Raw genomic sequence first — 14,801 nt, 5'->3', positions numbered from 1 at the left:
ATGGCTGATGTAGAACAGGCTTGGAGCTGTTGAGCATCTTCTGCTCAAAAATAAAGTCTCAGTTCAGTCCATAAATTATTAGGGGAAAGCAAGCAGCAACAAATTTCCCACTCTATTCTTAATAAATAACTTAGTTCTGGCAAACTAATAGTTTCCATATTGCTCAGAACTTAGTGGGAAGCTTATTACAGGTTACTGTATGGCATACAGTGATGCTACCAAGGGAAGGATGCAGCGTTGCAATGGTGATGCTGCTTCACCAGGGAGTGAGAAATCAGGCTGAGAAGGCAGCAGGAGGTTGTTCAGTTCACTTGCTCCCCAAAGGCAGCAAAAGCAAACAGTTTGCAGGCAGTGTCCCACACCAAGTCCATCTACCCTTCTGGCACCCCAGATGCCACTAAGGATCCTAACTTCACAGTATAGTCCAACTGGCCATGTGATATGTAGGACGTGGATACCAGCCTTGCTCTCTCCACCTGATTGCACTGCACAGAGGTGGTTCATCATGATTTCTGCTAGACTTGAAAGGTGTGTGATTTTCTTTAACAGCAAGACTTGCCTGCCGGCAACCATTAGCTCTCTCCAGCATCATAAACAGAGTCATATTCAGTTTACACCACTTCTGTACTTGGCTTAGGTGCTCTTTTTCTGCCCATACATCTCTGTTTTCAACTCCAGTCAGCACTGGTTTGAAGTTATTACTGTCTGGTGGTTGGGGTTTTTCAGTGGTGTGTGCATCCTAAATGAGCTTTGTGGTCTCCCCACTTCAAAAGCCTCTCTGCTCTCACCCCTGTTTACTGACTGTCCTGCAGTGAGACCAAAGACTGAAGGGTGTAAACTACCCCTGTGCTGCCCTAGATCTCTGCAGCACGTGGGGATGCAGCGGTGGGACAGCCATCATTGCTGCTGGAGAGGGTTTGGGGGGAATTGGGCAAGGAGTTGGTGCAGAGCATCCTCATCTCCATTCAAATCAGACCCAAATGCAGCATGTGCTGCACACCTACTCTGGTGCCATGTGTTTCCTAGGCCAGAAGAGAGACAGGGATAAGTGCAGAGCCCCTTCATCAGGGAATGGCACACAGGTGCTTCACCAAAGGAAGCAGGTGCTTGCACTCAAACCAGTTGGCTTCCATTTGATATAATCAAGCCCTTGGTGGAGTCAAACTGATGCTGAGAACTAGGGGGGAGGTCTCTGTGTGTTGGTAAGAGAACTATTATGTTTGTGCATTCTTCTGCACTAGGTTTTATTTGCCTAGTAAGTTTCATCTGTTCTTTGCATGCATTGTTCTGCTATAGGGACTGGGGCTCCTTTGTGAAATCTTGATGAAGTTGTGTGTATGAAATGGGGAAATGGCAAGAAGAGAGAATGTGTTGAGTATTGCAACATTTCCTCCTAGTATTTAATATCCTGACAAAATCTATTTCTTTAAAGTAAAAAAAAAAAAAACAAACAACAACACACTACTTGAAGTGTTTTACTCTAAAACAAGATATTTGCAGTGTTATAAAAGTGTCAACATCTCACTTACAAGTTGGTCATTCTTTTGGCAGTGGCTTTAACAGAAAATTCCCCTTGGGGCTATCATGCTCCTCTGTGTTGGTTTTTCTTCCCCTTTGTAAAAAAAAAAATATATATATATATGAAAAGCCAAACTTAAAAAGCAAGCACAGTTTACTGGGTCTGGTGACTGGGTAACCATTGTACTGGAAGTTTAAAGCAGTGGGGCTGAGGCCAGGAGATGAAAGGAGATGGAGAGAAGGCAGGTTTCTGCAGCAGTAAGCTGGATATTCCAAGGTCCGAGCTTTCAGCACTGCCCTGGTTCTGGCAGCCAACAATACTATTATCAACATTTTCTTCTTTTCTACTGTTTATGCCTCTGATCCTACCAAGGTCTACCCACAAAAAGAGAAAAAAGCATTTATGTGGTTGAGGTTCAAATGCATTTTCTTTCCTGCTGTCTGCATGCCATGTGAAGGATGAGCTGACTGAAGTCAGTAGGGCTATCCTAATGCTTGAGATCACACCCCTGTTCTTTCTGTATCTGCCACTGTTGATCATGTACTCTTACATCTGTTTCTCTACATGACTGTTTCTTCTTCACTGTAGATCAACACTGATACCTTAGGCGGATATCAAATGTTTCTCTTGGTTTCTTCCTGCCTGCTGGTGCTGGAGAACCCCATCTGCCTGGGCATTTCTTGAGGATGATGCTTTTGGTGATGCTCCCAGCAGGTATACAGTGATCCCTGTCTAGAAAATGCCTTGTTAAGGCTAGTTCTCTGTTCTTCTGCTTGTGTTTCAGTGTAGGGTTAATCCTCCTCTGTGAATATGGTGGGGAGGAAGGATGGAAAAAGCTAGTTAGTATGATAGAGACAAAGCACTGGTAAGAGCAAAACCTGTCTTCAGACCTTGGATAGAGAAGCAGCAACTCATTTCTCAACATGCAGGCTCCAGGGTAGGGCAGCCATGGAGCTAAGCCTTGAGCTGCCCATGAGGAGGAGGAGCACCATTTAACCCCTGCAGTGAAATGAAGTGTGCTTTGTTGCAAGGAAGTGCTGGGTAAAACAAGTGTAGCTTTGACCTGAGTACCTCAAAATGCTAGCAGGGGAGGTGGTTGAAAACAGAAGGGTTACTTAAGTCTGGGGAAGGGGCTGCCCATCCTAGCGTGGTCCCACAACTTATTTCCACTTCATCAGTGCATCTGTGATGTGGGAACTGCTGGGTGCGAAGATGGGAAGGTCGAGCTGTTTTGGTGGTGTGTGAGATGGGCTGGGGGCAGGTTAAAAAGCAATTTACAAACACCAAAGACCACACAGAGGAGGCCAGCATGGGCTGTGGGTCTGAATAACTGGAGCTGTGAGCTAACTGCTCAGGTCTTGTTTCCTCACTGGTTTTGTACATGTGTAGCTGTGTCAAATGGGTGTAAACAAGAGGCTTGCAGAAGTGTTTTGTAGCTACACACTGACAAGCCCGTGCTCCCTGGTGACCCTAGGTTGCTGCTGCCTACTCTTTCCCACTAATTCTGATTCCTCAACACAGTTCTCCTGCCTGATCCTCCTGCAGCTCTGGGCCTGAGAGTTGGGTTCGTGTCTGCCTTGGAGCTTCTGTTTTGGGCACTGAATCCCTAGCTATATCCCTTAGGAGAAATGATGTGCTTGTGGAGACTCTGCACAGGTGACTCTCATGAGCAGAATGCTCTTGTCCCCATGCCTTCAGTCTGACAGTTTGCACACACAGAGCAGAGAGGCCCAGGGGTGAGCTTGTAGAATCTCTTATCCTAAAGTCAATATCACTTAAATGATGACTGTTTGTGGCTAACTTCTTGCTAACACTGTTACAGTTGATGCCACTCTTGTGTTGCTGCAACAGTAGTTTGGGTGATCTGCTGACCCTTGTAAGGATGCTGGGAATGTCTTGACTTGAAGCCAAACGTTGCTATTGGAAATACTGAAATAATCAGTGCTTCTGAAGAAGGAAAACAGCTGCCAAGCCCGTAGTAAAATCATCCACACAAATGCCTCCTGTTGGAATGGGAAACTTGTGAAGGCAAACACAGCAGTCCTGCTTCCTAATTCATTTGGAAAAGGGGTTAGCCATTGGCTTAGGCTGAGAATAAGCATGTGGGATCTGCATGAGGTTTGACCTCAGAGCTCTCCAGCCTAAATGTCTGGCTGCATTTTTAGATGTACTCTGTGAGGATGAAGCCCTTAAGCCAACACCAAACCCCTGTTCCCCCCACCCCAATCAGGTGCTCCTCCAGGTGCAACAGATGAGTTAAGCCCAGGCCAGCTGACAGCCTCCCTGCCATCTCAGGGGCTGTTGGTGAGCTGCATGGGGGAGAACCTCAGCAACAGATTCACTGAGCACTTCAATTCCCAGGGCCTTCCCAAGGGACAGCTTGTTACAGCAGCCTTGGTTAGGGAACAGGCCGTAAGCACAGCAGCTCTTCCTTAGTATGGCTCCTTGCCTGCAGCTCCTAATGCTATCCTGCTGTTAGAGCCTGTATTTTCCCTTGGTGTTTTTTTTTTTGTTGGTTTTTTTTTTTTCCTCTTGAGATGGCATTATGTATGTAGAATACATTTGTAGATCTGATTGCAGAGCACCCACTGTAATTACTGAATTTGGAGCTTGAGAGTGACCGTACCTCTCAAAATTTAGTGGGGGAAATTCCACCTTTGCATTACTTAAGGTTTGCACATACAGTTTCTTGCAAAGTGGGTCAATTTTAATAACCCATTCTGTCTTGTCTTAGCAAATTCTACAGGCCAGCCTGTTTCACACCGCTAATAGCATTCACTGGAGCTACTGAAGGGAAGTAACAGTCTCTGCCATAGGTTTCCATGCTCTTGTGGCTGTGTTTGGGCTCACAGCAATTTTTCTTGCCTCTGAAGCAGGTATTCAGTGTGAGCCCAGAAGTGATGGCCAGGAGCTGCCTGCAGCAACTCCTGCACGCCTGGGAGAGGAGTTGCCAGCCCTGGAGCCACCTGTTTCTCCCCTCTGGCCCATCTTTGCTAAGTGGGCAGCACTACAAGTAGCAATAAGCAAGTGTGGCGTGATGCTGTGCTGCTCCTGATTGCCTTTAGCAAGTGCATACAGCCCAGGGCGCTGTCTGTCCTCAGGCAGGTGTTAACTTGGTGGATAATACATACACCTTGCAGCTCAGAATCCATTTATAAATAGAATTTTATTTATAAAGTCAATTTACATAAAATATGATACTCTTTTTAAAAACTGCATATGTACGACTTAAGAAATCCTAGCAAGTGCATACAAAAATGCCTTCAATACATTTAAAAAAAACAACAAAACAACTTCAGTTTTCAGAGAAGTGAACCTTCACACCAGGCAGAGTCAGACACCACAGTGAGATGCAACAAAACTTTGCAGTCCTTTAGTAAAGTGTTTGGAGAAAGAAAAACAAACAAACCCTTTCATCTAAACAGTGTATATTCCCCAAACATTCCAGCTGGCAGTGTTCAAGAACAAGGGAATTGGACCGAAAATAGAGCTACCTCCTTAACCCTTTTCCCCAAGGTTTCTCATACAAAAATAAGTCTTCATACACCACTCTTCCCATAGGCGGTTCAAGTTGCATATAAAATAGAATCTGACATTATAAAAAAAATTCCCTCCCCCTCCAGAAAAAAGGAAGCATCAAGTGGTTTCCATTTCTTTTTTCCACCCTTTCCAAAGGCTGATGGGAAGTAGCTGCGAGGGGATGCACAGCCATTCTCTGGAGTGGGTGAAAACCTTGTCCATCAGCAGCCCCAGAGCAGACATCGGAGCCGTGACTCCATTGCACTTCAGCCCAGCAAGGAAAGCAGCCAGGAGGAACTTGAGAATTTCTGGGGGAGATTTATTTTGGAGGGTACTGCTGGCTGCTGCGGAAGACCATAGGCATCAAGGTATGGCTGTGGAGAGATTGTAAAAAACCATGTCTATTCCATCTCCAACCCCAACGGCCTCCTCAGCTTCCAACCCTATGACCGCTCAATCCTATCGGCCACCTCAACACCACCAGCAACCCCAGTGTCTTTGGCAACCCCACTGGCCACCTGAATCCCCATTGGCAACCCCAACCTGATCAGCAATCCCAATCCCATCCGCCACATCAAACCCCTGGCTACCTCAACCTCATAGTCAATCTCATCGGCCACCCCAACTCCACTGGTCACCCAACCCCATCAGCCACCCCACCGGCTACCTCAGCGTCATTGTACAATACAACCCCATGATCGCTTAACTGCCATCAGTCAACCCAACCCTACTGGCAATCCCAGTGGCTGTCTGACCCCATTGGCCACCCAATGACTCCAAGATCACTCAACTCCACAGACCACCCCAGCCCCACTGACAATCCCATTGCCCACTTCAACTCTGTGAGCGTCCCAAGCTTAAAGGGCTGGGAAGCCGCAGTACCCCAAGCCCACCTCACCTCCCACCAGCTCAGTAGCTCCCAAGCCAGCTGGTGAAATCCAGCAGTTCCTGCTCCTCGGGGCTGAGCACCGGCTCGTAGCCGCTCTCCTCGGAGGAACAGGGCGAGGCGGAGGAATAGCCGCTGCCGCCGCCGCTTTCCCCGACAGCCCCCCGCCCCGCAGAGCGGCCCGCTCGGCCGTCGGGGAAAGCGGCGGCGGCGTCGTGCTCGTCGAGGAGCCGCTGCAGCGCTCGGATGTACTCGACGGCGGAGCGCAGCGTCTCCACCTTACTCAGCTTCTTGCTGGCGGTCCCGTGGGGGACGTGCTGCCGCAGAGCGGCGAAGCCCAGGTTGACCAACCGCACGCGGTTGCGCTCCCGCTCGTTGCGCCGGGCCACGGCCGCCGCCGCGGTGCCGCTGCCCGAAAGGGAGGCGAAGGCCAAGCGGCGTTTGCAGCGCAGCAGCTCCGGAGAGGCGGGGCGGCGGCGGCAGCGTGAGGCGGCGGCGGGGGGCGGCGGCGGGGCACCGCCGTTCATCGCCGAGGGGCCACGGCGGCGGGGATGGGGAGCGCGGCAGCGCCGGGAGCGGTTGGGGAACGGGAACGGAGAGATGAATTAAAATGGAAAAAGAAAAATTAATAATTACTTAAAAAGAAAAAAAAAAAAAAAGTACCTGCGAGATGGAAATAAAAATGCGAGTAAGGTGCAAGAAAAAAAAAAAAGAAAAAAAAAAAATGCGGGTAAGATGCAAAGGAAAATGCGTAGAAAGCAAATGAAAATGAGATTTAAAAAAATGTGCAATAATGATGCAGAAAGCGCGAGCCGGGCGCCAAAAGAATGTGAAATGCAAAGAAAAAACGCAAATAAAAGTGGGACTAAAATGCAAACGAAACGGGAGTTTGGAAAAGCGCAAATGAAAAATAAATTAAAAAGTTTTTAAAAAAAAATACAAGACAGGGGGGAAAACAAAAAAAAAAAAAAAAAAAAAAAAAAAAAAAAAAGTGGGAGACGAACCCAATACAAACAGAAATCCCTATCGCAGAAGAGCGGGGTCCGCTCTGCCCACCCCCGTCTCCTTCCCAGCACCGCTCCGCGCCTCTGCTGCGGCCGCGCGGCCCGCGCGCTGCTTATCAACGCCGCCGCCGCCGCCGCTCGCGAGCCCCCGCGGCCGCACGCGCCGCGCCACGCGCGCCCGCCCCGCGCGCGCGTCGCCGCGCGCACCCCCCTCACCTCCCGCGCGCGTCCGGCGCGTGGCACCGCGGCCGCCGGTAACACCCCGCCCTCTCCTCCTCCTCCCCCCCCCCCCCCCCCCCCACCGTTCGCGTTTGTCTTCATTAATTCAAATAGCCGGGTTGAGTTCACCCGTCCCCGGGGTGCGGCATCCTCTCGCTCCGCCCTCCCCCCCCCCATCCTTCCCTCCGCACCGGCAAAGCGGCCCGAGGAGGCGGCGGTTACCCCCATGCACCTGAGTCGGAGGAAGGGCGCAGCCCCCTAGGGCCCTCCGCATCGCCGTCAGCCCGCTTTCCCCAGCGGTCCCCGCCGTGCTTTATCCCCCCCCCGCCTCGGTTCCTCTCGTTTGTGTACGGGGCGCTGCGGACCCCTTCGCCGCGGCGACCGTCGGAGCGTTGTGCGGGACTCTGGGGCCCCCTAGCGCGGAACTCTGCCCCGCGCTGCCGCCACTTCCTGCTTCCTTCGGCTTCCTGCTGCGGCCGCTCTGGGGACACCTCCGGAGCCTGCACCGGAGGGGCTTTGTAAGGGGGTAGTGAGGAGAGAGCGGTGTCACGCTTTTTCCTATGCAACACGCTTTCTTTTGCGTATCTCTGCTCTGCAAGATGCATATTCCTTCCTTTTCCCACCCATCTCTTCGTTCTTTATTTGCTGTTTTATTGCAGCTGCTGATGTGCTCCCATTTGACATATGGGAGGGCTGTGACTATTTCCCACTGCTCTGCTTCACCCTGACTCTGAAGCTGCAGATTGTTAAGGTATCAGGCACCAAGTCACCCTTTAGCCAATTTTTTCTAAAGACTTTTTTACCATTTTAACATCAGGAAAGATGCACCCCGCAGGCTCTGAAGCACAAACCCATGCAGAAAGCATCCCTGGACCTGGCACTGTCCTCCCCAGGTCTGCATTTTTGTGCCACTCCAGCCCTATGGCCACCCAACTCCCATGGCTACCTCAACCCCGTGGCCACTCAATCTCATGGGCCACCTCAACAACCCCACTGGCCACCCCGACATCTTTGGCCACTCAACTCCCATGGCCACCCCAACACCATGGCCACTCACCTGCATGGGCCACCCCAACCCCGTTGGCCACTCCAACCCGCCACAGCCACTCAACTCCATGGCCAACCTAACCCCATGAGCACCCCAAGCACCAAGGGCTGGGAGAAGCAGCATCTCAAGCCCACCTCACCTCCCACCAGCTCAATAGCCCCCACTCAGAGCTAAGCACTGGCTCACAGCCATTCTCATAGCCCCCTCTCACAGCTGTGGATTCACGGTGGGAGGGGATCAGGGTGAGGAGAAAGGAGGGAGGGACAATGTATGTGCGTGTATGGGGAGAAAACTGGGTATTTTGACACTGGCTCTTGCTTGAAAAGTTTCCAAAACACTGTGGGGAGCCTGTTGCTTGGGGCAGGAGTTAACGCAGGGCAGGAGGAGGAGGAGGAACTGCACTTCCTGAGAGGCCCCACTGTGGCTGTGCCTCCTCTGGTGCCTTATCAGGAGCTGGGGTGACCAACGGGCAGCCCCACAGGGACAGGGCCACGGGGCTGAGGCACGGGATGAGGAGCACCAAGTGCCAGCTGGTGGCTGCCAGCCTCTGTGTCATGGTAAGCATGTGGCTTTGGGGGGGGAGGGGAGAGGTCTCTGAAAAATTAGGGTGAGGAGGAATATGGCTGCTTTAAGCGCTCGGAGAAGGGCAGCTTTCCCACGTTCTGTTTTTTGGGGCGTGGAACGGCGAGCAGAGTGAGCTGCTGGAGTTATCATAGTGCTGCGTGGTTATCGCCAGCCACCAGAACTGCTCCCCAAGCTAATAGACTTCTGGTTTGCTGGGGCTACTGCTCTGCCACCGCCACTTTGCAGCCTGAAGGAGAAAGGAAGGCTGAGCGGGTGGTTGTAAGCAATGAAAGATGTTTGCTTCTGTGTTTGGGGGTCTAAACAAGAGTCCTGGTGTCATTGTGTTTGCTTCTAGGAGGGTGGGCACCAGTAGTGGGATGAGTGAGTGTGTGGAAACACAGAGCTCTGATGGGAGCGTGGCTGATGGCGTTCACTCTGATGGGGCTGTGGTAACCATGAGGTTGGGGTGAGTGGGGTTGGGATCTGTCTGCAAAGCAAGAGCAGTCCTAGTGCGCATTTCTAGCAGCTTCTGAGGCAAATCTAATGGGAGCTTCCTGATGTCTCAGGGGGAGTTCAGGAGAAACCACACTGCTGATGGGAAAATAAAGACATTGGGAATGCTTTTCCTGGGCAATTCTGAGCTGGGCAGACTTGTCGCCCATGCAGCTTATGGAAACTTCCAATCTTAAAAATAATAATAATAATAATAATAATCTTCTGTGTTTAGTTCAAAAAGAGTTGGTGGCTTAGGAAGAGTATAATTAAAAGCTAATGCTTGCAAGTAACCTGGGGAGGCACAGGAGGACTGCTACCCAACGTGCTGAGAGGAACAGCTGCAACACAGCCAGGAGTGCAGTGTTGCTGCCTTGGGGGCTCATTGAGACTGCTGTTCCTCAACAATCTGAGCTAACTGGGGTTTCACATCCCATTTTGCTGGGTGTGGGTTGAGATAGGCAGTAAAGCACAGCATGAAGGATCTGAAGGTGCCATAAATTTGATTATTTGTAAGCAGATATTGCTTCAGTTCAGAAGTACTTAGTCTCAGAAATGATCAGTTTAGTGTGTGTCCAGAATTTGTCCTTTTAATTGCATCTGGGGGCACATGCATGCTGTTGGACACTGAGGCTGTGTGCCACTCAGTGGGATCTTGATGCCTTGTAACTCCCTTGATGCCAACCTTCCCTTCCAGCTGCTGGGGCTGTCCATTGCTACACTGAGCACAGTCACCCGCTATGGGCTTCACTTCTCCATCATCAGCAACATCGCCCCCGAGAGCAGCTGCTACCGGGACATCCACCACGCAGGTATGGCACACCTTTGGAGAACACAATGGCTGGGCAGGGAAGATGCTCTGAGGCTAAAACCATCAAACCCACTGCTCACTGCAACCCGTCACCATCACCTGTGACCAATTGTTTTCTATTGGATTCAGACGCATGTAGCATCTCCTCATTGTTCCTAGCCCAGCTTGTAGCCTGGGCTGCATAGCTCGGCCCAGCCATGCCCTGTGCTGCTGGGAGGAAGCCAGTGGTGAGTGCTGCAGGAGATAGCTGTGCAGAGAGCCCCAGTAGGGCATCTGCAGCAGGCAGCATGCTGCCTGGCGATGAGGCAGTGAGATACGGGCCAGCTCGGGGAGCCCGGCTGTGCTGCAGCCCCCAACTGCAGAGCAGGTGGGAGACAATGGATCACCCGCAAACCATTCCAGTTCCTCAACTCTTCTGATACCATCTCCCCCAAACTCACTTCTTTCTGTCTTCCTTCCAGCTTTCTACGTCGGCGTCTTCCTCAGCATGACCCTGATCCTCGCAGCCCTGCTGAGCGCGGTCGCCACGGTGCGAGAGTCGCGGTGCCTCACGGCAACGGTGCGTACCATGACTACCCAACGTCCCGCCACCTCTCTACCCCCACCTCCTCGTGCGGCCCTGCCCGGTGCCGCCGCGTTCGGCCGCTGGGGGGAGCTCGGGGCTCGGCGCAGGGAACCGCACGCTGCCCGGCGGTGGAATCGTACAGAACGGCTCGGGTTGGAACTCACTCAGCTTCAGCCCCCTGCCCTAGGCAGGGCTGCCCCCCACCAGCTCAGGCCCAGCGATCCATCCAACCTGGCCTTGAGCCCCTCCAGGGATGGGGCACCCACAGCTCTCTGGGCAGCTGTGCCAGGGCCTCACTGCCTTCTGAGTAAAGAATTCCGTTCTGGCATCTCACCTAAATCTCTCTTTTAGTCTAAAACCACCCCCCCTCATCCTATCACTATGTGCATCCAGCAGTTCTGGTTGCTGTTGAGTAATGAGATCTGAAGGATAAAATATCGTGTTCCAAAATCCTGGTCTATTATCCCCCAAGCTCCTCTTAAACAAGAAGAGCAGTGACAGCTTTATTGACTCTCCTCCAGCTGCAGTTTTGTCTGGTGATACGTGGTGCAGTGCTGAATGTAAACATCCTGCAGATCTCACGGCCCCTGAAGGCCGTGTCACTATTGTAGGGGAGGAAGAGGAAGGAAAAGGGCAATTTTGCTAGAGCTGCTCATACAGAAGGAGCTTGTCTGTTTATCCTTGCAATGACTACTGTCCAGCAGGGAGAGAGCAGGCAAAATGTGCCAGCACATAGCACAGGCTGTTTGCTTTACTGTCCCCTACTGTGTGATTGTAGGCAAGTACTGCAAGGGTCCTTGACAACCCAGCAGCACTCTCTGCATCTTGCTTTAGCTGTGAATTCATCTCCTCACAGTGCTGCAAGGCATCTGTGTGCCAGAGCTCCCAGGAGCAGGCAGAGCTGAGGTTGGTTCCTCCTTCAGACAAGCTGCAGCTCATGTTTGCCACACAGAAAGGCTGGGAGTGAGGTCATGGACAGAAGAAGGACTGATGGCTGAGGATGATGATGGGGTGGGGAAGCTCAGTCCTCCTCCTCCAGGAACCCCTCTGCATTTTGCATGCAAGCTGTGCACAGCCTTTTCATTTCTTTCTTTCTTTCTTTCTTTCTTTTTTTTCTTTCCTGTTTTGCCTTATTTTTTTTTCCTGCAAATGCCTTCTAATGTAATTACAAAGTTGCGCTTCCAAAAGCCTTTTGGCTGGCAAGAGGAGAGTACAGCCCATAATTCATTTATGAGATGCTCTGGGAGCCATGTAATTGCTTTGCACCGGCTGTGGGCTCCCGAGGGGCCTCTCCCTGCTCCCAGAGCCGCAGGCAGAAGGGAGAGCACACACTGGAGGGATGGGGTGGAGCTGAGCCACAGACGGTGATGGTGCAAGTGCTGGAAGGATGACAGAGCCAGCGGGAGAAACACAGTGGCGACACATCGATGCTGTCCAGGTTCACATGGGAGATCTTTCCCATTGCTGTCAGTGAGGTTTTTCAACCTGCCTTAATTTTCTGGTTTTTCAAGCCCGATTTTCATCTAAAATCAGGTAGAAGTATTGACTTTCCTATGTGGTTTGTTAAGGGGTTCATGCAAGGAGGCAGCAGAATGCAAGGGCTGGTTCCAGTGAGGAACAATTTGATTATTCATCTTGCTGGCATTTTTGGTTTCATTTCCAGGATTTGATGCAACACGTTTTCCTTTCTTGCAGTATGTGGAGGTTTTTGGGGCTTCTTTCTTTTTTATTTTCCTTTCTTTTTTCTTTCTCTGAAAAACTACACCTCTAAAGCGAAAGTTACTCTTCTTTATTCCCTTAAGCTTGAATTCGATAAACTTTTGTGATTTATTTGTTCAAAGACAGATTGGATGGGGCCCTGGGCTGCCTGGTCTGGTATTAAATGGGGAGGTTGGTGGCCCTGCATGTGGCAGTGGGGCTGGAGATTCATGATTCTTGAGGTCCCTTCCAACCCTGGCCATTCTGTGATTCTGTGATTTAATTTTTAAGAGGTTTCAGCCAAGTCATACTATTGGAATACTCATAGGGAGAAAAAATAGAATAGGCTATGATCAGATGGGTGACTCTGCTCTGCTACATAACTCCATTTTGGAAGAGGAAACATGGAAAAACTTGCAAAGGGAATCATATATGGGGAGTGCTCAGAGAGTCGTGGAATCATTAAGGCTGGAGAAGACCTCTAAGATCATGCAGTCCAACCACAAACCCATCCCCACCATACCTACTGACCACATCCCTCAGTGCCATATCTCTATGGTTCTTAAACACCTCCAATTAGTCTTCAAATATTTTGCAGCCACTTTTCTGTGTGTGTGTGTGTGTGTGTGTTATCAGAGCCCTTGGCCCAGCTGTCACAACAGACACTCAGTGTTTACATCAGGTCCAGGTTTTGTTTGAGATTAGATTTGTTCAAATAACATGACGGCATGCCTGACTTCCAGCTCTATGCCTGGGGAGGAGGACAGAGTCCGGCCGCCTCCTGTGTCACTGCTGCATTGTTTGGGCTCTCCAGGATCACTTGGTGGCCTTGGTCATATTTCTGTCATCCTTTTGTCTGAACGACACAGCGTGGCCTGTGCTGAGACATGGGTCAGGAGAAGCCCAGCTCCTTCCCCAACACTGGCTGCTCTCCATCTGCCTGTTGTATGCATATTTGGACTATCCAGGCAGTTTTTCCCCACCGTGAAACCCTTAGCTAAGTGAATGAAATTCCTTGGGAAGATGTAGGTTAATCATCCCATAGGAAGCTGAGTGGTCAATCACTTTAAATAGCCACATTGTAATCACTGGTTCCTGATGGAGAATCACAATGCACATCCCACTCCTGACAACTAACAGGAGTACAGGGCACACCAAGAGAAAGTGATGCTCTGCTCTAGCTTTAACCAGACTTGCTCGTGTGAGCATACTAAATATGTTCCTAGGGTGTTTTCAAATGGATGTTTTTTCCCCCTATTGTAACTGATGGTGGTTTTCTCTTTCTTCCCAGGCATTTTTCTGCTTTGCTCTGGCCTTCTGTGGGATGATACCAGCTCTCTGCTGGAGATACATGCACAGCACAGAGGTAAGCACTCTTTGCAGGAGATGCCAGAAGACTTTCTTCACAGGTTTTGCAGTGATTTCTACCCTAAAAGGGGCAGCTGGTGGTAATTAAGCCACCCTCATCAAGGTCTATAGGCTGCATGTTGTGTTACATCCATCCTTTGCAAGAGAAGGGCTGCCCTTCCCTGTGGGTTACCTAGAGGGAGAGGGGAACGTGGAATGTTTGCTGTACAAACCTTTGAACAGGGCAAATGTCCAGGTAAGACAAGATATGAGCCTTGCTTTAAGTGGTTTTGGGAGATTGCTTTTGAAAAATGAAGCTGCTTGACTCTTGAAGTTATGATTTTCTGAAACGCTGCGTAGCATCAACTCCAGTTCTGGGTAATGTCAGCTGGGAGCCTCTGCTCAAAGGCTGCAGTGGGTTGTGGCCACCTCTAGCTCTGCTGACTTCCAGGGCAACCGCCCAGGAGCTGTGTTTACAACTTAGCTTTCTCCATGCTAACGCTTTGTGGCTTAGGGCTGACCGCTTGTTTCTTGCCCTTTGCCAGTGATTCCCTTGGCACAATTTTTTTTTTCCCCTCTATCAGTTTGTCCAGCTACTTTGCAAACATGGGGTGGATACGGATGGTCCAGTAGCATTTTTGCTTCAAATCTTTATCTAGCTGTTTGGTTTTTTTTTTCAAGTGCTTTGTCCATAAGTGCTTCCACATGTTATGGTTACTTTCAGTACTTGGTTTTTGGTACTGTCTGAAACAAAACAGAAATAGTTTTTCCTAGGCAAGATGAGAGTTTTTTGTTCAGCGTCTATTTTCCAGATAAGGAAAGCCAGCAGTGTTTCTGACAACAGAAAAAATTAAAATGCAGTTGGAGATCCTCCTGGGTTTCTCTTTTTGCAAAGATGAAAACTAAGACAGGAGCTGGAAATGAGGAAAGATTTAATTAGGAGTATCACTTACAAAATGCTTAGAAATCTGGTTTTGCTTGAAAAAACTTGTCTCTCTAGCAAGGAAGGAATGCAGATACGAGCGTGTCCCAATCCTGGTTTCCTTGCCCACAAAACCGCAGCAGATTCTTGCTGTGTGTTAATCCTCTTGATTAAAAAACACCTGAATTCCCTTTATAGAGCAAACCC

The 14,801-nt window shown here is 50.2% G+C and overlaps 2 protein-coding genes across 6 annotated transcripts in view; one reads left to right on the top strand and one right to left on the bottom strand.

The window, feature by feature from the left end:
- TSPAN32 (tetraspanin 32) overlaps positions 1 to 14,801 on the top strand; it is a 79,441-nt gene that overhangs the window by 51,799 nt on the left and 12,841 nt on the right. For 4 of the 5 annotated variants that reach the window (XM_048948666.1, XM_048948664.1, XM_048948662.1 and 1 more), the window contains exons 3-5: positions 9,949 to 10,063; positions 10,524 to 10,621; positions 13,617 to 13,691. In XM_048948666.1, coding sequence (XP_048804623.1) covers positions 9,949 to 10,063; positions 10,524 to 10,621; positions 13,617 to 13,691 — 288 coding nt within the window. Of the gene's footprint in view, positions 1 to 8,497; positions 8,753 to 9,948; positions 10,064 to 10,523; positions 10,622 to 13,616; positions 13,692 to 14,801 lie in introns of those variants that run through there. The other variant, XM_048948667.1, reaches the window with a different exon arrangement.
- Positions 4,667 to 7,080, bottom strand: ASCL2 (achaete-scute family bHLH transcription factor 2). The gene is made up of 2 exons (XM_048948670.1): positions 5,937 to 7,080; positions 4,667 to 5,412 (listed from the first exon to the last, which is right to left on the bottom strand). The coding sequence occupies exon 1, from the start codon at positions 6,449 to 6,451 to the stop codon at positions 5,948 to 5,950; it is 504 nt and encodes a 167-aa protein (XP_048804627.1). The 5' UTR covers positions 6,452 to 7,080; the 3' UTR covers positions 4,667 to 5,412; positions 5,937 to 5,947.

The sequence above is a fragment of the Lagopus muta genome, chromosome 6 (genome assembly GCF_023343835.1).
Source record: "Lagopus muta isolate bLagMut1 chromosome 6, bLagMut1 primary, whole genome shotgun sequence".
In the NCBI taxonomy this organism is placed as follows: Eukaryota; Metazoa; Chordata; class Aves; order Galliformes; family Phasianidae; genus Lagopus; species Lagopus muta.
Note: the sequence above shows the minus strand (reverse complement) of the source record. Positions and strands in the feature narration are given on the sequence as shown.